This window comes from Dromiciops gliroides, chromosome 2 (assembly GCF_019393635.1).
Source record: "Dromiciops gliroides isolate mDroGli1 chromosome 2, mDroGli1.pri, whole genome shotgun sequence".
Taxonomy (NCBI): domain Eukaryota; kingdom Metazoa; phylum Chordata; class Mammalia; order Microbiotheria; family Microbiotheriidae; genus Dromiciops; species Dromiciops gliroides.
Genome location: NC_057862.1, coordinates 36,900,755 through 36,925,043, shown reverse-complemented (window position 1 = coordinate 36,925,043; position 24,289 = coordinate 36,900,755). Strand labels below are relative to the sequence as shown.

General features: G+C 49.6%; 1 protein-coding gene across 1 annotated transcript in view; it reads left to right on the top strand.

Annotated features, from left to right (window-relative positions):
- ADAMTS7 (ADAM metallopeptidase with thrombospondin type 1 motif 7) overlaps positions 1-24,289 on the top strand; it is a 168,948-nt gene that overhangs the window by 121,713 nt on the left and 22,946 nt on the right. The window contains exons 16-19 of the mRNA XM_043985901.1: positions 5,846-5,987; positions 17,442-17,568; positions 18,671-18,884; positions 20,719-22,491. Of these exons, the coding sequence (XP_043841836.1) occupies positions 5,846-5,987; positions 17,442-17,568; positions 18,671-18,884; positions 20,719-22,491 (2,256 nt within the window). The remainder of the gene's footprint in view (positions 1-5,845; positions 5,988-17,441; positions 17,569-18,670; positions 18,885-20,718; positions 22,492-24,289) is intronic.

Genomic DNA, 24,289 nt, shown 5'->3' with positions numbered 1-24,289 from the left:
TGCCACCTAGCTGCCCCCTTATCATCTGCTTTAAATGCCAACGGATGAACTTGATGTTTGATCCAGAGCCCCTGGTGTTTACTATGTGTGGGGGTGTGAAGGACAGACCCAGGCTTTGCCATCTGAGCAGGGAAACCTGTTAGAAGTGGTCATCCAGGCAAGAGGCGATGGGGGCCGGGACTAGGGCACTGTCTGTGTGAGCCAAGAGAAGGGCACATATGAGAGAGACGGAATCAAGGGAGAAATGACAATGAGTTTGGTAGATGGTGTGTGTGTGTGTGTGTGTGTGTGTGTGTGTGTATGTGATAGTGTGAGTGTGAGAAAGAGTATGCATGTGTGTGCACATGTGTGTGCACATGTGTGTGTATGTGTGTGTGTGTGTGTATATTCAAGGATGACCCTCAGGTTGTGAGCCCAGGGGACTGGGAAGACCACAGTAATACCACAGTAATGAGCTCTGTACAACAAGCCCCCTTGGTAAATGTGGCTCTGTCCGTGGGAGGGGCCCCCACTTACTGGGCCAAACGACCCGAAGAGCCACCGAATCAGTCCTCGGAGGGGGAATCAGCACATTTTCTTATATCTTGCACGTGCCTAGTTATTGATTCTTGTCCCTGGTCTGTGCCTCGGTTTCCCCCTTATAAAAAGGCAAGGATGTTCCCCACCACCACCACCACCACCACCTTCGAGGTGATGTGAAGTCCCATGGTGTATAGGCCCAGTGCAGATCATTATGAGATGCCAGCGCGTGCATCATGGAAGGCAGATAGCTTATCCCCATTTCACTGAGATGATCCACAAGGCCCCCGTACCTTCACCAGTGAAACCCAGCTTGACCCGGTCGGATCAATGAGTGGAGTTTGTGAATAAAGGTTCCTTGTTCCCATTTCACAATAAATGCTACATCATCAGCCTCTGGGAGACGGGAGGTCCAGGGAGCATTGAGGACTCATTGGACAGACTCGTTCCTCAAGCACGGAGCTACTCTTCTTGGTGTAAGGTGTACTAGAAAAGGAGTGAAAGAAATTTCTGATATGTCTAGTCCAGGGGATGCTTAAGGGAAGCTGGCTGGCTGTGCATGTGCACGCGCGCATACACACACACACATGCACGCATACACACACACGCGCACACACACACGCACACATACACCCTTAGGACAGATTAGGTCCCAGGCCAGTGGTCCATTGTCTGTTAGCTAAGACCATCCCTTTGTAGCACCGTGTCCCTAGTAAAACCTCATGTCTAGATGTTTCCGATGGAGACCGAAAATCTCCTCAGGTCCAGGGCCCGTATTGAGAAGGCATGGGGGGACTTTAGGGCTCTCTCCCTCCGACTCCAAGTCAGACACTCCTGTCTTGCCAAAGTCAGGCTGCTTGGGATCCCCTCCCCCTCCCACCACCCCTCTCCCACCTGGGCCAGATGCATAGGAAACCTGGGATTGATCCCAGAATACTCCTGGCACAGCTCTCCCACCCCACTCCCTCCACTTTCCCGCTTAGATCTGAAGTCTAGTTACTGGCTGGCAGCCTGCCTGATACTGAGGCAGAGTCAGGAAGTGTCAGCTAGGCTGGAGGCTACACTCCAAAGCTTTTCAGACAGACAGATGATAGGTAGGTAGAAAATAGAGAGGTAGAAACACTGATATAGATGGATGGATGGATGGATGGATAGATGATAGGTAGATAGATAAATAGAAGAGAATGATGGATGGATGGATGGATAGATAGATGGATGGATGGATAGAAGAGATGGATGGATAGATAGGTAGAGGGGTGGATGGAGGATAGAAGAGATGGATAGATAAATGGATAGATAGCAGACAGACACACAGACAGACATGGATAAACACAAAAGTGCAGAAGCGCATGGTGAGCATTTCCAGAAAGGAGGGAAGCCATCCCTGGCATCACAGCCCCATCTTTGTCCTTCTGAACCCTGAAAGCAGTATCCCAGGGGCCAGAAAAGGCCAGCAGAGGCAGTGCCCTGAGCTGGGCACTGCCCAGGACGGAACCCCGTGGGGGCTTCCAGTCTCAGGTGGCTGGTGCACTGACAAGTCTGGAAGCAGCCACCTCCTGAGGAAATGGCCCTGGGCTGGGAGCCAGGACGCTCGGGTATGAGCCCCACTTGTGCCGATAAATGACAGTGAGACTCTGGCAAGTGACTTAACTGTTCTAGGACCCTGTTCCCATCTGTCAAATGAAAGAATTATCCCCACCCTACCTACTTGGGCAGCTGGTATCTCAGTGCTTAGAGTGCTGGACCTGGAGTCAGGGAAACCTGAGTTCAAATTCAGCCTCACACACTTATTACTGTGTGATCATATGCAAGTCACTTAACTGCTGTCTGCCTCAGTTTCCTCATCTGTAAAATGGAGGTGAGAGATCATGCCTTACATTCTTCATTTCATTTCTCCACGAGATACCCTCAGAACCCAAATCCTTGCCCAGTTCAGGCCTCCCAGGCCTTGGCTGTGGGGACCTTGGGAAAGCAACAAATTGGGCCCAGAGAGCCTCATTTCACAGGCCCATAGAAGAGGCCCAGATTGAATCATCCTCTGGAATTCTACCCCTGGGTTATCTTGCGGCTTGTAATGTCTTTGCTTTCCTTTACACTTTCTAAAAGTGCCTTTGGTTGAGAATGAGAGCCTAGGGAAGCAGGGCCCGCCCCCTGTAGGGAACGACAGGTCCCCAGAAAGATCAGTAACAAACCCTGCCCATCCAAACCCATCTCCAAATCGAGGACTGGGACTGATTTAGCTTTGACTTTGTGTCCCCAACCCCTAGAATAGTGCCTGGAATACATGCAAGCATACACACATGTATGTGTATATGTGTATATAGATATACACTTAAATACTTGGAAGGAAGGAAAGAGGGAGGGAGGAAGGAAGGAAGGAAGGAAGGAAGGAAGGAAGGAAGGAAGGAAGGAAAGAAAGAAAGAAAGAAAGAAAGAAAGAAAGAAAGAAAGAAAGAAAGAAAGAAAGAAAGAAAGAAAGAAAGAAAGAGAGAGAGAGAAAGAGAGAGAAAGAAAGAAAGAGAAGGAAAGAAAGAAGAAAGGAAAGGAAAGGAAGGAAAGAGGAAGGGAGGAAAGAAAGGGAGGGAGGAAGGAAGGAAGGAGGGAGGGAAGGAATCTATCTCTCAGTCGGGCAGAGCCCAACAGAGCCCTGCAGGAGACCAGGGACAGGGGTTCGTGTGCCCCATCCTGGGCAGCAGCTCCAGACTCTGAGGTCCAAAGGCCCAGGCCTAGCACTGTGCTGTCTGATGCTGTCCTGGTCACCAGTCCCCACCACATAGAAAGCTTTCTCCTGACCCAAGCCTAGAAGGGCTGACTCAGGCCTCCCCCTGAGGGCAGCCCAGAGCAGAGGAGAGAGCATTGGTCTGAGTGCTAAGGGTCCACTCCTGGGCCTGCCATTAATCTGCTGTTTGACATGACCCCCTCTTGGACCTGTTTTCTGCTCTTTAAAATGACAGGTTGGGGGCAGCTAGGTGGCACAGTGGATAGAGCACTGGCCCTGGAATCAGGAGTACCTGAGTTCAAATCCAGCCTCAGACACTTGACACTTACTAGCTGTGTGACCCTGGGCAAGTCACTTAACCCCAATTGCCTCACTAAAAAAAAAAAAAAGACGGGTTGGACTAGGCGGTGCCTGAGGACATCCGGTGGTAGATTTAGAGCGAGAAAGGGCCTGGTGGTCCATCCACTCCAGTCCCCTCATTTGCTTGGATGGGAAAACCAAGGTCTCTCAGAGAAGTCTCATCTTGGCTGAAGTCACATCACACGGGAAAGAAAACAAGAAGGGACTGAGCTCTGTGTGGCGTCCACTCTCAGCCCGGCTCTGCGGTCCTTCTGTGTCCTGACTTCCAGGATCCTGGGAAGGGTAATGAGGCCTGTGAAAAGGGCCTGGTCCAGACCGGCTCTTGTGTCTCACTCTTCTCCACTGTTCCCTTCCCCTAGCTCCCTCAGGGCATGAAGGGCATGCTCTGGCCTTGGACCGCAGCTGTATCCCCAGATGTTTTCATCTGGATGTTGTGTTCTCTTGTGTCCTATCCCATCCCCCCGGGACACCTTCTCCAGGGCCAGGTGGGGGGAAGCTGGACAGCCAGAGGGTCATTCTCAATTGAGCAGGATATGTGGGTGGGCAGAAGGGGTGGGATTCGACCTCTCCCCTCCTGCCAAACTTAGAAACTCAAATGGGGCTTGGAAGGGCCTTAGAGATCGAGTTTGGCCACTTTATCTTACAGATAAAAAATCCTGGAACCCAGAGGAATTAAGGGGACAGCCCAGAGTCACCCAGCTTGCAAGTAGAAGGGAAGAGGAATTTGTTAAAATTGCATTCAGTGAGGAAAGACGGAAGGATCCCAGGGACCTTAGACAAGGGCCTCCCCCAGCCCCCTCAACTTCTATATTTGGGTCTGACATCAGTTCAATTCAATCAACCTTTACTAAGTGCTCCCCCTGTTCCCGGCACTATGCCAAGTTTGGAGGACACAAAAAGAGAAGACGATCCCTGCCCTCAAGGGGCTTACAGCAACCTAGGGTGATGGTTGTCAGTTACCCACAGCCCCTCTGGCCTCCTGTGAGGTCAGGCTGCTGCTGACCCACTGTGTGTCTGGGAAGCACCTACTATGTTCCTGATGGGAGATACAAAGATGAAATTCAGACAGTCCCTACCCCCCCGGAGACTTCCATTCCACCAGAGGGGACAGTTCATACATACATGTTTTATAGACAGAATAAATACAAACTAAATGCAAGGTGGTAAGGGAGAAAAGGGGGCCTAGCCATTGAGGGGATCAGGAAGGGCAGCAGATGTGTAGAAGTGGGGGCTTGAATTTAAGAACCCGATCCATGCAATGACCAGCCAGGGCTCCGGGCCATCAGGGCTGAAGCCTGATATTCACCTCGTGACAGAGGGGTCAGAGACTCAGTGCAGAAGGACACAAACATTTTGGGACATGACCAATGTGGGAATTGGTTTTGCTTGACTGAATATTTGTTATAAGGACTTGGTTTTTCTTTTTCCTGATGGGAGAGAGGAAAGAGAAAAAAATAAATGTTTGTTAATTGAAAAAAAACCTAAATAACTTTTTTTCAATTGTACCTAAAGGAGCGGCGCTTGAACCTAGTCTTGAAGGAAGTGAAAGATTCTGTAAGACAAGGTTCCTCTGCACTGCTGCCCAGACAAGAAGCCATCCGGTTATTATTTAAAAGCCTCTTATGATAATAGCTGGTATTTGTAGAGACTTTCAGGGTTTAGAAGTTGCTTTGGATACATTATCTTGTTTGAATCTCACGATAACCCTGTGAAGTGGGCAATATGTGTATTATTATTCCTGTTTTACAATGGAGGAAACTGAGGCAGACAGAGGTTAAGTGACTTGCCCACAGCCACACAGCTAGTAAGTTTCTGAAGTGGAATTCAAACCTAAGTCCCCTTTCTCCAAGTCTGACACCCTGTTCACTATATACTAATCCTTCTCTTGTGAGGGGGACCCCCTTACTCTGGACCCACAAACCCAAAGAAACAGGCAGTGACATATGGGACAGACTGGAGTCAGGGGAGGCCATCTGGCAGCAATCCAGGTGTGAGCTGATGAGGCCAGGACCCTGGTGGTGACGAGGGGAAGGGAGATGAAGCCCCCAACTCGCTAATGAGGTGTCCAGGCTGCCAGACCCAGCCAAGCAGGCTCTGCTCACAGCCTGTGCTTACAGAGCCATTGGCAAACATTCCGGAGCCGGGGCTGGGTCCTGACCCCCGTATCATAAACATCCTTCCCACCACCACAACCACTGGGCACCAACAGGTGGGTGTGCTCACCACTGCCTCGGTTTCCCCTTCCAGCTGCTGTTCCAAGAGAGCAATCCTGGTGTCCGTTACCAATACACCATCCGGAGGGAGGCAGACAATGAGAATGAGATCCAGCCTCCTGAGTTCTCCTGGCGCTATGGAGCCTGGACCAAATGTACCGTGACCTGTGGCACAGGTAAGGCACGGGGGCCTGGGGCAAGGAGGACACCGGGCAGACCCTCAGGGTCCTGAGAGATCAGGGTAGGAACCAAGGGCAGAGGGCTCAGCTAGGTGGCCTCTGGAGGAGCCTTTCAGCCATCGCACATTTCACAGGATTTGAGAGCTGTGGACAGGCGAGAACATGGGGGTCCAAACCCCTCTTATTTTATAGACGAGAACACCAAGACCCCACAAGAGGTAAATTTGGCTTATCCCACAGAGCCAGGATTTGAATCCCCATCTTCTGACTCCAATCCAGTGTCCTTTTGACTTCTTCATGTCCCTGCTGCCTCTCCTCATCTCCTTGGGGATGAGCTCTCACCCTTCCAGATAATTTACAAAAATGTTGAGCAAGACTGGCCTTTACAGGAGTCCCCAAGGGACAAGAGACCAGGAAAGAGGGGGATAAGTGGACATTCTTCTGGATGGAGAATGATAAACAGCCGCGTTCCCCAAGTGTGTGTCAACCAGCTGCGGAGATACTGTGTTTAAAGGTTGATGAGTGAGTGTGTGTGTACGTGAGAGAGAGAGAGAGAGAGAGAGAGAGAGAGAGAGAGTGTGTGTGTGTGTGTGTGTGTGTGTGTGTGTGTGTGTGTGTGTGTCCCACCTCTCAAGCTTGGCCCCTAAGTCAGCATGCCTCTGATGGGCTGTCAGTCCAGTGGCTGCTGAGGGGTCTCCCAACCAGGAACCCTTTGCAGCTGCACCAAGGACTCTGGGCCAAGCTCGGTCTTGGAGAGGAGAGTGTGGAGGCTGCCTTCCCTGGGCCTACTGGGTTGGTTCAGCTCCTCAGGCAGAGTCTCAACCTTGAGTTTTTTGGGCCGATTCCCAAGAAAGCCATGGGTCAACCCTGTGATTACCGCTCATGCCGCCCATTTCAGAGAACCTTTGTAGGGGACAACATGGTGTCCTGGAAACTCTCCTGGGTTTACTGACGTAAATAATGCCTTCCCTATAAGACGTAAGCCCTATGAGAATACAGGCTTTCGTTTATGTCTCTGTGGGCGGTCAGGTGTAGCTAGATATTGGATTCACCTACTGCCTCACATGCCTACTTGCTGTGGGACCCTATGTAACATCTCTTGCCTCAGTGATCTCATCTATAAAATGACGATAAGAATAGAACCTACTGGGGGCAGCTAGGTGGCACAGTAGATAAAGCACTGGCCCTAGATTCAAGAGGACCTGAGTTCAAATCCAGATTCAGATACTTGACACTTACTAGCTGTGTGACCCTGGGCAAGTCACTTAACCCTCATTGCCCTGCCAAAAAACCAAAACAAAACAAAACAAAAAAACAACAACAAAGAATAGCACCTACCTCCCAGGGTGGTTGTGATGATCAAATGAGATGATGTATGTCAGATTCTTTGCAATCTTTAAAGCACTTTATAAATGCTAGCCATTGTTATTGCTCTATCATTGCCTTTATTGTATCTCCCATGGAGTCCAGTGTTAGGCATATAGGAAATACTTAATAAAAGCTTGTTGGTTCATTGGCTCAAATCTCAGCTCTTCAGTTTCCAGCCTGTGTGACCTTGGGCAAGTCACTGACTCTCACAACTTAACTTCTTCACCCATAAATGACAGGGTTGGCCCGGATGACTCTTCCCATCTCTTCCAGGCCCAGATCTTATCATCTGAATGCACTCTCTTCTTGAGAATATGGATGGTTTCATCTTTTGGTATTTGTATCCCGGTGCCAGGCACATAGTAGGCACTTCATAATTGTTTGTTGGTTGGTTCAAGTTTCAACTTTCCCACTAACTGCCCATGTGACCTTGGACAAGTCACTAAATCCTTTGGTATTCATTTCTTCGCCCTTAAGATGAAGGGTGTAGACTGGATTTCTAAGGTCCTCCAGCTGTAATGTCACAATTTTGGGATGGCTGACGTGAATCATGAGAGGCTTCCTAGATCAAGTCGGTTTTTTGAGGGGGTCCTTGAAGGACAGGTAAGAAATTGTTGGAAAGGAGAAAAGGAGGTGGTCTGCACACATGCAGGGATGCATACGGGCTCACCACAGCAAGGTTTCTGTAATGATAGACCCAAAACGTTGAGACCCGAGGTCCTATATTCTAGACCTAGTGTGTCCTCTTTTTCCTCCATCTCCCCCAGACTTGGGAAGCATTAGGTATTTTGTGAATGGGAAAGTGAGGACATTGGTCCTGAGCATCTCAACCTACCCCCAGGAGCTTCTGAGCAGGAATCACCCCATGATGCTCCCCTAGAGAATGGAAGCTCTTTAGACCAGAGACTTTCATTTTTGTCCTCATATCCCCGGCATCTTACACGGTGCCAGGCATATAGTAGGTGCTTAATAAATGCCCATTGGTTGAGAAGGTCTGAGAGCATCTGCTGTTGCCCATCTCTATATTTCTGGACTGCTGTTGATGAGGCCTAATTCCCCCACCCCACCCCACCCCCAGGGTTTTACATTTGCAGTGTAGTTTGGCTTAAGCGGCCTCTCTCTAGCTCCCGGTATGAAGGTGTTCCCTACTCTGCACCCGGTATGGTTGGCCCGCCCCGCCTTCCTTGACTGACCCTGTGGCCCCTCCCCCAAATCTGCTGCTCTATTTAGGGACCAGGCCTTCCCCTCACGGCCCCTTGGTTGGTCCCCAGCTGCCTCTTGTCACATCTCAGCAGCCCAGCTCGCCTCAGTTCCCTCCCATGCCAACTTCTCACTCCCCAGCAAGAAGCTAATAAAGGCTGGGGCCACGTGTGTGGGGCGAGGTGTTGTTGACATGGAAAAGGCTGCAGATGCCTCCTGGGAGCTTTGCCCTGACCCGCAGCCAGCCTGGGGCCAAGCGAGGCCCTGTGGTCACGGCAGAGATTTGGCTTGACTCGGCTTTAGGGCACAGGCCTGTACCAAGTATTTATGAAGCCCCTGGGTGGCAGTCACTGTGCTAAGCATGGGGTTACGGGTAAACCTCTTCACCTGCCCTGCCACATGCTTTGTTTTAGGGGATGCCCAGTATCTAATCTCTTCTAACAATTGGGACCATGGAGAGGCATAGCTAGGTTAGGAGAGAGAGAGACACAGAAACAGAGAGGAGGGGGGAAGGAGAGACAGACACACAGAGAGACAGACAAAAACAGAGAGGGGGGGAAGGAGAGAGACACAGAAAGACAGAGAGAAATGGGTGGGAGAGAGAGACACACAGAAACAGAAAGAAACGGGGGTGAGGGGAGAAGAGAGAGACACAGAGAAAGAGAGAGAAGGAGGGAGGGAGGGAGGGAGCTAGAGCGTTTGGCCTTTACTGTTGAGGCATCTTGGTATGGATTGAGGGGAAAAGTGGGGGTGGAAGCTTAATCCCCACAAGATAAGACAGGATAAGGATGACAGAGCTCTCAGTAATGATACTTGCACTGCTCACCTCACCAAGCTCTTGAGAGGGAAGTGCTTTGTAAACCATAAAGCATCAAAGAAATGAAATCATACAATTCAGTTCAACATGCATTTATGAAGCCCCTTCTGTATACTGGGCATTGTGGCAGGAATTAGAAAACAACAACAAGAACCCATCCTTGCCCTTGGGCAGTTTATATTCTCTGAGGGTGGGGGCCTGGAGGATTCTGTATGATGCATAAAGAAGCCCTTTCTCTGGCAAAGGACCTGAGGTTTTTGTGGTTTTGTTGAGGCAATTAGGGTTAAGTGACTTGCCCAGGGTCACACAGCTAATAAGTGTCAAGTGTCTGAGGCCGGATTTGAACTCAGGTACTCCTGAATCCAGGGCCAGTGCTTTATCCACTGCGCCACCTAGCTGCCCCTTGGAACTGAGTTTTAATCCTGCTTCTGCATTCTACCACTTGTGCAACCTAAGCCAAGTCTCCCAACCACTTTGTGTCTCAGTTACCCCACCTCTAAAAGAAGGGTTTTGCCTTGCTTGCCTCCAAGGTCCCTTATAGCTCTGTATCATTGATCCTATGAACATGGATTAGTAAACAGAACTTACTAGGATTGAGTGATTCCATTGGTATAAGGAACTCCTGGGTCAGGAAACACCCTCCACCAGTACAGGTTGACACCTTCTCTGCACTTAGTCTTAGAGAGTTGCCTAGAACACTGAGGAAGTGAAATGACTTGCCCAGGGTCACACAGCCAGCATGTGTCAGAGATGGTTTGGAGGCTGGCTCTCTAGACACTGCACCATACTGTCTCTAAAAACATGTGAGCCTCTTGAGGGCAGGGACTGTCTTCTTGCTTTTCACTGGAACTCCAGCACTTAGCACAATACCTGGCATGTGGTTGGTGCTTAATAAATGCTTACTGAGTGACTGACTAATGAAAAGTCTATAGAAAACAAAGGAGAGAAACCAAACAGCTGGGAGAATTGGGAAAGGCCAGTGTAGCAGACAGCAGGCACCCAGGCTGTGCTTAAAAGGCTGCTTGGGTTTGATTTGATGAGGCCAAGTGGAGGACAGAGAGTGTTCTGGATGTGAGTACCTTAGTGCAAAGGTGCAGAAATGGAGCAGGGCCAGCCAGCTCGACAAGGAGGGAGAACACCCGAAGGGACAGAGCTCCTAACTATGGAGGCCTTGTTTGTATGTATGTATGTATGTGTGTTATGTATGTGCATGTGCATGTGTGCATGCATGTATGTGTTTGTATCTATATATGCATGTGTGTGTGTATGGAGGCACTAGAGCTGTACTTTAAAGGAAGCCAAGGATTGTAGATGGTGGAGATGAGGAAGAAATACATTTCAGAAATAGGAAACCACTTTGGCAAAAGCCAGTAGGTGGGAAATGGAATATCAAGCAGGAGAAGAAAGCCCCAGCCCAATTTGACTGGTAAGGAGAATATGCAAAGGGAAGTTCTATGAAATAAGACTGGAAAGCTCAGTGAGATGCAGGCAGTAGGGAGCCACTGAGAATTTTTGAGTAAAGGAACGACATTCTCATTTTGCATTTAGGAATATCCATTTGGCAGCTCTGTGAAGAAGGGAGGATTGGAGAGGGGAAAGACTAGAGGCAAGGAGACTGACTAGGAGACTGTTACAAAACTTCAGATGAAAGCCTGAACTGAGGCAGAGGCCATATGAGAGAGAAGGAGACCAATGGGATGGCAGAGACGTTGGGGAGGTCGGGTTGACAAAACTTGGGCCAAGGTTGGGTAGAAAGGTTAAAGATGGGGATGGGGGGGAAGGGTCAGGAAAGACCCTCAAAGCTCCCACACATTGTAGGTTTCTTTCAGTGTTGGCTTTCGTAGTCTCCATGGTTCCATTCAACTGAGCTTGTACATGAGTGGGTCTATGCCGAGTCAGTCAGGAGGTGCCTGGACCTGGAAATTTGTCATCTTGGTTGCTTCTCAGAAACCCTCCAGGACTTCCTGCCCAGGCGCGGTAGGGGGTTGGAAAAATGTTTATGAACTGTCTAAACCCGGGCCAAAACTAACTGAAGAAATCTTTCAGCTGCTCCGGCCCTAAGGCCCCTGTGCATCTGTTCAGCTGTCGGCATCCAGCTGGGGAGATGGCATAAGCCACGAGGGTAATTAACATGTGGGGAGTGAGTGGACATGTTTGCCTCTGGGTGTTTGGGTCTCTGTCCATAGAGCCCTTCTCGTACAACCTCCTCATTTTACAGAGAAGGAAACAGATCCAGAGAAGGGGATGTGACTTGCCAAGGTCAGGCAGGTGGGACGTCACAGAACTGGGACTGGAACCCAAGCCTTCTGATTCCATCCCAGTGGTCTTTCCACCACCCTCATGAAGCTATAGAAACGTTTCAGCTGTTTATAATGGAAAGGAAGTGGCGTTGGTCATCGCAAGTGTTTCCCTAGGTAGAAAAGAACAACAGGCCAATTATAGAAACCAGGCCCTAATGGGACTTTTGAGTCTTTGAGCAGATGCTTCCTATCTAAAGTCACACTTATGGGCAAGGTCAATAGAGCAGCAGATCTGAACCATTGTGTTCCAGTGACCCAGCACTCGTGGGCGAAGGTCACCCGGGGAGGATGGTGTTGGAGGTGAGGTCAGCACCAGGAAGAAACCAGGGGCACAGGAAGGGCCCAATGAAGGGACCAGGCCCTGGGATGAGGTGTTCCTAAAGCTGGGCTGCCGTGGAAACTGCAGCCTCATGGGGTAAAGCAAGGCTGAACACTGAGGTCTTAGCAGGAACCATTCCATCCCCCAGGCACATCAAGCCAACGTAGCAGAAGGTCTCTTGTTGGGTATTATGGAGGGCAACTGGGCGGACCAGAACAGGGGGGTGGGTGGAATTGGAAGATCAATGGAAGGAGACTCAAGGAAGATGTGAAAGCTGATGAAGGACGGTCGTGGGGAACTTATTCTTTGTCACCCTAGAGAGCAGATCTAGGGATGAATGGAGGGCGTAGGGTAGACTTCATCCTGATGAAAGCAAGGGAGGTTCTTTCCATGGGAGAAGCCCTTCCTTTGAAGGCAGAAGGCAAAGACTGTGTATGAGGGGAGTCCTTCATCTGACCAGGACACAGGCTCTCCACCCTGGGGAGCCATGGACATGATGGGTGCAGGCAGAATCCACTCACGAGGCACTTTGTCCAAGCACCTACTCCTAGGGGGCACCCAGCGAGTGTTTTAAAATTGGTTTGTTCATTCACTGTCACATTTGGAATGTAGTCGGAATAAATCAGTAAATCAGAGAGCACCAAGCTTTACAAAAATCATCTCATCTGATCTTCACAACAACCCTGGGAGGTGGGTGCTATTATTATCTCCATTTTGCAGATGGGGAAACCCAGGCACAAAGAGGTGAAGTAACTTGCCCAGGGTCACGCAGCTACCAAGTGTCTGAGGCCAGATTTGAACTTGGGTCTTCCTGATCCCAAGGCAGGCACTCTCTCCCCTGCACCACCCAGCTGCCTCTAACGGGTGCTCCCTGAGTCTTCTCTCCTCCAAGACAAGCATTCCCAGTTCCTTCAGGTGGTCCTTATATAGCAAGACTCTTCCCTATCCTGGTTTCTCTCCTCTAGATGTTCTCCAGCTTACCACTCAGTGTCCTTAATTTGTGGTACCCAGAAATGAATGCATACTCCTGCCTGGGATGGAGGACAGACAGGCTCTTCCTCCTTATTCCTGAAAGCTACTCTTCTCTCAATGCAGCCCGAGATCAAACTCACTTCTTTTGGCTACCCTATCCTACTGCTGATTCACGCTGAGCTTGCAGTCCACTAAAACCCTCAGATCTTTTTTCATGCAAATAAATAGCTTCCTAACCTTGCTTCCACCATTTCATACTTGAGAAGTCAGTTTTTGGAACCCAGGACTCTGAACTTTTCCCTGTTGAAATTCCATCTAATTAGATGCTGAATAAGTAATTCATGTTTGGACCTGGCCAGTGTGGGGATGTGTTTTGATTGCTGTGCTTATGTCATCCAAGGTTTCTACATCTCTGTTTCTTTCTAGTGGATGGGGGGAGGTGGGAAGGACAAAAAACCCGAATGTTTGGGGGCGGCTAGGTGGTGCAGTGGATAGAGCACTGGCCCTGGATTCAGGAGGACCTGAGTTCAAATCCAACCTCAGACACTTAACACTTACTAGCTGTGTGACCCTGGGCAAGTCACTTAACCCCAATTGCCTCACCAAAAACAAAAACAAACAAACAAACAAAACAAAAAAACCCCAAATGTTTAATAAAACAGTGCAATGCTGGGCACATAGTAAGTCCTATTGTGGGAAATTCTGACAGAGAAACCCAAACGGTACTCAGGAATAAGGAAGAGCAGTTTATTGACACACGCCAGCCCAAAGTAGAGTAGCCTCTGATACTCTGGGCAGCCCACAAGGGTCCAAACTGCAGTTTTTATATCTCTTAAGTGTGAAAATGCATGCATGTTTTCACAGGTACATAGTGGTGAGCTACTTAGCAGACAGGAAGGCATATTTCAGTAAACAGAGGCATATGTCAGGAAGTTGGTACTAAACCACAGACTTCAGGGGAACAAACAGTATGTTCTACTTTCATTTTGGGGGTCTCGGCTCCAGCCTCAGTTTCATCCTCTGTATTTTCCCATATCACTGTGAAAATGTTAGCTATTATTATTGTTAACTGCGTGGCCTTGGGTGAGTCTCTTCACTTTTCTGGGCCTCAGTTTCATCCCCTGTACAATGAGGGGGTTAGACTAGATAATCTCTAAGCCCTACCTTTAGGTCTAGATTCTATGAATGAATGAACCAATTTTAAAACACTAGGAGTGGGCGCTTGGACAAAGTGCCTCGTGAGGGCATTCTGCCTACACCCATCATGTCCATGGCTCCCAAGGGCAGAGAGCCTGTGTCCTGTCAGGCTCTAGATTGCTCCCTGACATTTCAAGCTCCTAGACTTATTTCTCACCTTTCACCTATACTCTGCATTGACCTCTGACACATACCAAGGGTCCTCCCTTACCCTTCCATTCCCTCCCTCCTTGCCTCTGCCCAGGGATCAAGTTTCAAATTCCCTTCTCCCAAGCAGGATACAAAGAAGTCATTGTTCCCCTGTGAGGCCAGGCCCCTCAGTACGGAGTGCTGAAGTCAGTGGCCAGGAAAGGAACATAGCCCTGGGCATTTTCAGGGTCTCACCCAATGGAGCCTGAAGGAAAAGTGGGGAAGAGTTTGGCCTGCTTGAACCAAAAACAAAGAAGCAGGCTCAAGAAACAGTATCACAGGGTTTAGACCAAGGCATCTTAACCTTTATTTGGACTCCCTGGGCTACCTGGTGAAGCCAATGGACCGCTCTTTGGGGTCAATAAAAATATAGAGAATGACAGAGGAAACCAAGCATAATGAAATAATTTTCTACCCATCCATCATCTATCATCTGTCTATGTTTATCTATCTCGTCTATCTCTGTATATCTATATATGTATCTAACTATATCATCTAGTTTTTATAACTATGATCCATGTATGTATGTATCTGTCTCTCTGTATCATCTACCATCTATGTATCTAAATATGTATGTGTCTTTCTACCTGTATCATCTATGTATTTATATATCTCTATATCTCTCTCTCTTTACCTATCTGTCTACCCATATCATCTGTCTATCTTCTTATATCATCTCTCTTTCTATCATCTATGTATCTGTATACAAATATATATGTATACATATATATATATTTATCTGTCTTTCTATCTACCTATATCACCTATCGTCACTATATCTATATGTCCATCTGTCTGTTTATTTATATATATAATCCATTGACCCCAGATTAAGAGCTCCTTCCTGTCTTAGGGTCTTTTCCAGGCCTGATTCTCCAAAAGGCTGGTGTGCAGAAAGACCTGCAGGAGGGGCTCAGTATAAAGTCTAGGATTTTCAAACATTGCTCGTTGTCTCTGATCACGTTCACAGATATAAACCTTGGGCTGCTTCTGAATTATTATGTCACCATAGATTTTCTCTTACCCTGAGTTGGGGTCCCCTTCCCCACGGCCACTACTAAGAACTGATTTAAGTTACCTGTGAGTGAGACGTAGACATGCTGTGTCTTCCTTCCCCTTACCTCCCTTTCCAAGACGGTCACCCCCACACAGACAGTGCATGCAGAATGCAATTCCATAAGGATCTACCAAACCGGATAAGATTGATCTGGAAAACTGTGAAACAGTGAGTTGCGGGATGTTCTGTTGGATGGTGGTGTCCAGATTTTTTATTTTAAAAGATCAAAGTGTGACAGAATGGTGGGCTGATAATAAGATGAAATGTGATCAGGATAAATGTAAAGCTCTTCATGTGTGGTCAAAAAAATCAATTGCCTAAGACCAAACAGTTCGTGTGAAAAAGACCAGAGGCCTGTGGCAGTAACCTGCCAGCTTCATGTCAGCCAGTCAGTGAACAAGCATTGATTAAGTGCCTACTGTATGCCAGGCACTATGCTAAGTGCTGGGGATACAGAGGAAAGTCAAAGACAGCCCCTGCTCTCAAGGAGTTCCCAGTCTAATGTTGAAAACAACATACAAACAACTATGCACAAACAAGGCATAGACAGGCTAAAAGGGAGATCATCAACAGAGGGGAGGCACTAGGATTAAGAGGGGTAGGGAAGGGCTTCTCATAGAAGGTGGGATTTTAGCTGGGACTTGAAGGAAGTCAGGGGAGCCAGGAGGCCGATGAGGGGGGAGAGCCATCGAGAACACCCAGAGCTGAGAGATGGACGGTCTTGTTGGCCCGATGGCCAGGAGGCCTTGTCACTGCATCACAGACTATGTGGGGGGAGAGGGAGGTGGTGTTCTTGAGAGCAAATCCCCAAACTGGAAATAATTTTAGAAAGAAATTGATTAGAGGTGGTGCAGTGGATAAAGCACCGGCCCTGGATTCAGGAGGACCTGAGTTCAAATCTGGCCTCAGACACTTAACACTGACTAGCTGTGTGACCCTGGGCAAGTCACTTAACCCTCATTGCCCCACCAAAAAAAAAAGAAAGAAAGAAGAAATTGATTAGAGAGAGAGAAGCGCACACGAGCGAGCAGCAGAAAGAAGGACTGGCTCCCTCTCCCAGGGATTTTGACAAAGACATCTGAATATGAATCACGTGTGAATTACATGTAGGGAACCCCAAATACAAGCTTGGGTCGACCCAAGCCAAGAATGCTTTGGGTGGATCCAGAACCCAGGGGAACCCAAATTTCTTTGTCACCATCTCCAGCCTTCCTAGAGAGTTACTGAGGTCGAGCAATCTACCTCTAACCACATCAAGCTGGATTCAAACATTATTAACAACTGATAAATAATCCAGAGAGAAGAGGGGAGGTATAAGAAGACTGGGAATGTCGGGATGGGGGTTATGAAGGTCCTGTAGGAGATAGGGAGACATTGGAATTTATTGAGAAGGCTGTGACGTGGTCAAGAGCTTCCTTTTGGAAGATCACATTGACAGTCAATGTTACCATAGCGGCCAGGCAATAAGTCAACAAGAATTTGTTAAGAACCGATGTGCCCAGGGCAGCTAGGTGGTGCAGTGGATAGAGCACCGGTCCTGGATTCAGGAGGACCTGAGTTCAAATCCGACATCAGACACTTGACATTTACTCGCTGTGTGACCGTTGGCAAGTCACTTAACCCCCATTGCCCTGCAAAAAAAAAAAAAAAAAAAGAACTCATGTGCCAGGCATTGTGCCAAGTGCTAGAGATAAAAAGAAAATCAAAAACAGCTCCTCCCCTCCGTGGACTCCCAGACTAACAGGGGACACTACATGCAAATAAATGAGTATGTTCACATGAAATACATATCAAGTAGATGGGAGCTGACCTCAGAGTGAAGGCACTAGTGGTGATGGGGGTGGCACGTGGGACGGGAACGTGGAAAGGAATGGAGCAGCATAGAGGAAGACCTTAAGAGACCCCGGCATAGGAGGATGTTTGGCCTGAAGGAAAGAAGTCTCAGGTGGGACATGCCGGCCATCCCCAAGTGTTTGTAGGTGGAGCCTCTCTCAGCCCACCCTGCATATACACACAGTGTGTCTTCACTTAGGGGTACAGAGACAGGCTGTACACTGTGTGGAGAAGCTGGCAGGCCTTGTGGAGGAGCGGCATTGCGATGCCCTGACCAGGCCAGATGACAGACAGAAGAACTGTAGCCAGGAGCCCTGCCCTGCCAGGTAATGCCTCCCCTGCCCTCTCCTCTCCCATCAGCCCTTTCCTGCTGCTCCTCCCAATACCCAAGGATACCACTTGTCAACTCTGTGGTCAGGGGTTGGACATGGCCTCTGAGGTTTCATCCAACACGTTGAATTGTGTGGAAAGGAGCCTTCCCCCTGCCCCTGCTCAGCTCATCGGGTCCCATCCGATAACCCCTCTTAGGTTTCTACAGAGATCACTCTGCCTTTGTATAATTTCAGTTCAGTTAAACGGTCATCCCTTAATGTGTTCAGGATGCTCGTCTGGGGAGAGAGAGGGAGAGAGGGAGAGAGGGGTGACAGGTCCTGATCTCAGGAACTTAATGGGGGGAAAGATGTGTGTCCAAATAACTGTGATGTAAGAGAGAGGGAGATATGCCCCCAAGAAGGAGCACGAGGCAAAGGCTTATGGGAGAGGTCACAGCCAGGGGAGGGGATCAAGAAAGAGCCCATGGAGAAGATGGAGCCCAGATAGACCGTGAGGAAAGAGAGAGGATTTAATAGCTGGAGCTTGGGTGGGTCCATTTCTGGTGTGGGGAGGAAATGCAGAAAAGGCAAGTAGACAGGAGAGTGCAAATTGAGGCCAGGAACTGAGAGAAGACTCACCTTCCAACTTAACTTGTACCATTGGTTTGCTCTGCTCAGGCAGAAGAGAGAGAGGGAGAGAAAGAAGATAGGGGAGGGAGAGAGGGAGAGAAGGAATGAGGGAGAGAAGATGAGAGAGAAAAAGAACAAGAGATAGGGGGGTGGGGAGATGATACCAGAGAGAGGAAAGAATGAGAGAGAGGAGAAGGTAAGGGGAGAGATGGGGACAGGACTTAGGTCAAAGTCCAGGCTCTGCCATTAATTTGCTTTGTGATCTTGGATAAACCATGTAATAACACCAGACCTCCAGTGTCCACTTTGTAAAATGGGGAAGGGGCTGTTAGGAAGAGGAAGAGGTGAGTAGAAAATGCTGGTGGGAAATAGTACCAGAGCTAGGGGGCAGCAGATCCCAGGGTTCTGCAGGCTGCTGCTGGTCCCCCTTCAGGCCCTGAGCTCTCTCTCCCTGCTCTCTGCCTGCCCCGGACCCTCTTGTCTCCAGGTGGTGGTTTGGAGAATGGAGGAGCTGCAGCAGAACGTGCGGACCTGGAGGCCTGGCCCTGCGCACCGTCCTCTGCATCCAGAGTGTGGGGCTGGATGAACAGAGGGCCCTCCGCCCCGAGGACTGCCATCCCATGCCCAAGCCAGAGGCCACCCAGTCCTGTAATGAAGACATCCCCTGCCCAGCCTCCTGGGGAGTGGGCAACTGGTCAGAGGTGATTCAGGCGTGTTCCCAGATGTCCTGGAAGGTGGAGGCAGCTCTGGAGAGGAAGCAGGGTCCCTGCAGGCAGAATCCAGGCCCCCCTGAGTGGCATGTACCGTGGAAAGTGTGATGGACTCAGAACCAGAGACCTGTGTTTGGATCCCAGCTCGAACACTGATTGGCTGGGGGGTCTGAGGGGTTTCTTTAGATCTCAACTGGATCTCACAGTTATACTTTGTAAACCTTAAGTTTATATAAATGTGATGTAATGAGAAGAGACTCATAGATTCAGAGCTGGAAGGGACCTTAGAAGGCATCTGTCCAATCCCCCTCTTTTTACAAATGAGGAAACTGAGGCTCAGAAAGGTTCAGGGCCTTGTCCCGGGCCATGGACCTAGCAAGTATCAGGGGTGGATCTGCCTAGGTAGAATGTTGTGATAGGTAAAAGCTTTCCATCCCCACCCCCACCCCGCTTTAGAGCCTCTCCTTAAAGATAGGATTGAGTTGAGTTCAAGAAGGGACCTTGGCAGAAAGGGACTTTTGCCCTGGAAGGTGACAGCTGAATCACTGGGACTAGTGGAGTGGAAGGTATGCATGGGTCCAGCCATAGGTTTATACTCAGCCTTCTAATAATAATAGGATCTAATGTTTATAGAGCACTTACTATATGCCAGGCGCGCTAAGCTTGTAGGGTACTGAAGGTAGCTCAGTGAGAAATACATTTGTCAGGATAACTAGTCATGGGATCATTGATTCTGAGCTGAAAGGGACCTCAGATACCCTCCAGTCAAGGGATCCTTAACTAGGGTCCACACATGCCAATGGACAGACTTCAGAGGGTTCCCAGGGGAGAAAGAATAAGTGTTTATTAAGCATCTACTATCTAAGGCATGATGCTAAGCACTTTTACAAATATTACCTCATTTAACCCTTAAAACAACCCTGGGAGGTAGGTGCTATTATTAACTCCATTTTACAGTTGAGGAAATTGAGGCAGATAGTGGTTAAATAACTTCTCCTGTGTCACATGGCTTGTAAATGTCTTGGGTCAGATTTGAACTCAAGTCTTCCTAACTCCAGACCTAGCACTCTACTGTGCCACCTTAAAAAAAAACAAAACATGAGGGCAGCTAGGTGGCAAAGTAGTTAAAGCACCAGCCCTGGATTCAGGAGGACCCGAGTTCAAATCCAGCCTCAGACACTTGACAATTATTAGCTCTGTGACCCTGGGCAAGTCACTTAACGTTCATTGCTCCGCAAAAAAAAAAAAAAAAAAAACAAACAAAAAAACATTATCCTGAGAAGGGTCTGAAGACCAGAGGTTTCACCAGATTACCAAAAAACACCATGACACACAAAGAGTTTAAGAACTCCCAACCAGATCCAGCCCTCTATGAAAACCTTGACAGAGAAGGGGTTTGCTACCGTTGGCCAATCTCGTGTCTTTCACTTGGATTTGTCTCAGCTTCTGTTTCAGAAGCTCACCTGTTTTGACCTTGTCCTTAAACTGGGAGGTGCCACGTGCTTGGGATGAAGGGGCCTATCATGCTTCTGGTATTTGTCACAAGATTTAAACTAATGAAAACACAAGAGAACATAGGAGAGTGTATGACCAAACACAATACTCGTTATCGGTTAGAATGAGTCGCTGCCAGATGATGCCAGGGAAGGGGCGGATCTGAATGGGAAAACATAATCAAGGGAGCTTCCTGGAGGCAATGGAATGTACAGAGTCTCTTATGTGTGGAAGGGCTTGGCCTGAGCAGCTGCCAGTTGGGTGGGTGTGTGGGTAAGATGGAGCGCTCTTATCCAACACCAGTTCCTGAATTCTCTTCTCTTTCTCCTAGTGTTCTGTGAGCTGTGGGATGGGCATACACAGCCGGACAGTCTTCTGCACCAATGAGACGGGCACCCCCTGCGATCCCACCCAGAAGCCCATCTCGGAGACAGCCTGTTCCCTGCCGCCATGTCCCTGGATGCCCGAGAATCCTGTCCCAGAGTGGTCAGGGAGCGGTTCTTCGAGCAGGGAGCTCTTCAATGAGATCGAGTTTATCCCCAGCAACCACATTCCTCCATTCGGACACCCAGCCCCCGGCGCCCCTGGCCCCCAGGACTCCAATGTCATCACCGAGGATGACTTCTCACCCAACGATAAGAAAGGCAATGTCTTTGTGGATGATTTCTACTACGATTACAATTTTATCAACTTCCACGAGGATCTCTCCAACAGTCCCTTTGAGGATCGGGACAAGCCCAGCGAGGAGATCGGTGGCGACACATCTGATGAGACTCCCCTGGCTGCACCACCCAGCTCAGAGGGTGAGGACCAGGGCGATCCGGAGAGCCACACAACCCAGCCCGGCCCAGCTCAGGAGGAGGTCATGAGGACTGATGGCCAACGGTCTGTGGGCTTCACAGCTGAACCTCTACCTTCCATCCACACCCCCACCTTGATACCCTTCAGTCCCAGCCCGGGACAGAAAGAAGGGACAGGGCCCCCGGAAGATCTCCCAGCCCCTCAGCCCAGTTCTACAAATAGTGACCATAATTTCTTCCTGGATAAGTTCCCAGAAGGCCCCATGACAGGCACAGTCTCCAAAGAGGACCCAGCATTCCCGGCTTCCTACCCTCTATCCCCTTCTTTACCCCCCTCACCCACAGTGATGCTTGTAGACAGTGACAAAGCCACCACCACTACAAGCAAAGGAGAGGCCCAGGGAGACGCTACCAGCCCTCAGGGGCCCGGAGTCCTCAGGAGCAAGGATGACAATGGTAACCATGTCCCCACCGGGGCCTCTGAGAAAGACCCCGACGGGTTGCTCTGGGAAGGATTGGACGTGGCATCCGACGACGACAGGAAGAAGTTCCCTGGGGGGATAGCAGCTTCAGGGACAACCCCTGCATCCCCTCCCCTTCCCCACGAACTGAATCTGAGTCTGCCGTCTCCCCAGATAACCAGCCTGCAGCCATTCCTTTCTGCTTCTCCCTCAAACCCTCCAAAGACAGAAGTCCCCATCATTCCCAAAGACGCCCATCCTACTGAAAGGTCATGGAGTTCAAGTGACCCCAGACTGAGAGACAATGAGCCCCTCTCCCCTGAGGGGACCTGGAGGGCTACCTCTTCCCCCATGCCTTCTGACACTAAGCCACCAGAGACCTCTTTACCCCGTGTCCCAGAGCTGGGGAGTCCCGAGCTCCCAGCCCGAGATCTGATCCAGTGGGACCTCCAGATCCCAGTGGGGCCAGTGACTTCTGATCCCAATGACCTGGCTGGTCCAGGAGTCATACCTTGGAATGACCATTTCCTTTCCTCTGCCCTGACCCCCAGTCCGGGGTTAGAAAATTTGTCCAATGAAATCAGGGTATCCCACAACCCAGATTTCTTGTCTCCCCCCAGCCGCCCCTGGGCTCCCCAACCAGCTGATGCGAACAAGTGGCTGGGAAGTCCAGGTGGGGAAACGTCACCTAGCAACATTTTATATGATGGAGGAGACCTCAAGAACAAATTCCAGAGCCCGACCAACACTGAGCCAGTTGGTACCAAGGAGCCTCCCCAGGGAACGTTAGCTACGGCTGAAGCCCCTGGGGGAGCCAGCTGGGAAGTCGGAGACTGGAATGAGGCGAGTACTGGCTAGAACTGCTCTGAGGCCCACGACTCTCCTCTGTCCCTCCAGGCACCAGAGGAGAAAAGGCTGGTTTTATTCCATGTGGTATTTAACTTGGCAGGGTGGTCTGGATTATTGGTTTGTGAATTTGAGTGACAGAGGGTCAGAGGGCGGCCCATTTTTCAGCATCACGGGGTCTCAGCTCTCTTGAAATCAGATGTTAGTGATGCCGAGGAACGAGCCAGGAGAGAGACGGCGGGACCAAATTCCAGGCTGTCTCAGAGATTAGGAAAATGAAAGGTGCTAATCCCGAGGGTCCCGGCTCTCCTCCTTCCTTGTGGTGTATCCCTTTGATAGGAGGGAAGCAGCGGGTTAGGGTAGATGCTGTGCCGGCATGTCAGGGTCTGGGAACCCACAGAGAGAAGGGTTCCAGTTAGGGACTGAAGAAGCTAACTGAGCTCAGGATAGAACCCTGAATCTCTGAGTGGCCCCTGAAGAACCGATCCCTGAAAGGAAGAGAATTCAAGTGTTGTAAGCTCCTCTCATCCAAGCTCTCATGATAAAACAAATCCCCTGTGTACAAGTTTCTCCAAGATGTCCACTCACTGCTTAAATACTTCCCCTAGCACAGAGCTCCCGCCTTGACAAGAAGCCCATCTCAATTCCGGACCAGTTGAGTTGTCTGCAGTATTTTCTTGTAGGGGCTGCAATTGGCCTCCCTGTCACGCCCCTGGTTCTGCTCCCTGGGGCCAAGGAGGACGAGTCTAAGCCCTCTCTCTTGTAATAGCCCTTCCGATCCCTGTAAACCGCTCTCCCCTCTCCCTTCAAGCTCAGTATTCCTGATCCTCCCAAGGCATGATTTCTAGCCCCTCGCCATTCTGGCTCAGCTTCTCTGGGTACACTCTAACGGCCCTTCTAAAATCTGGTGCCCAAGATGAGGTTCTGTGCTCCCAATAAGATGTGACTGGTCCTGAGTATTAGGGGTGAGGAGGAAGGAGGAAGGCAGTGGCCTCCCTTGTGGACCATGTTCATCTGTTCATTCAGCCCCGTATCAGCCAAGTGAGCAACTGATAAGTCCATGCAAAGAAGACGGAGCAGAGAGCTCCCGGGCCTGCAGCCTCCATCTCCCCATCCCCCACCTCCCCAGGTCCTGCACCCCCTAAAAGTATAGAAAATTGGCATCTGGAAAAGGACTCAGTGCTGCAGTCTGTAGTCTTCTCCCCTTCTTCCTTTCCCCTTCCCCCCCCCCCACACAAGGCTAAAGAAACTGGGGCTTGATTGTCCCCATCACATACTGGCATTAGAAGGCCCGTTTTTCAGATGGAAAAGTTCAGGCTGAGAGGGGGAATAGGTGACTGTCAGCTACAAGGCTGGTTCCAAGCTGGGATTTGAAGGTGGATATCCTAACCCCCGTGTTCTTCCCAAGTTGAGACAATAACTTAATGGTTCTGCATTGGAGGGGAGGGGGTCAGTGCAGAGAAGAGAGAGAAGGGTCATCCCCAGGCATAACCGCCAAACCCTATCTTGTCAACCCCAGATAGTTTCCCTCACACCCTCACACTTTGCCCATCATTCATCCATTCCACAAGTACTCCTCATATTGCTGATGTACATATCTGATCCTCTCTGCCATTAAAAAAAATTGTTTGAGCAGCTAGGTGGCACAGTGGATAGAGCACTGGCCCTGGATTCAGGAGGACCTGAGTTCAAATCCAGCCTTGGACACTTGACACTTACTAGCTGTGTGACCCTGGGCAAGTCACTTAACCCCCATTGCCCTACCAAAAAAAAAAATGTTAAGCTTATACACATA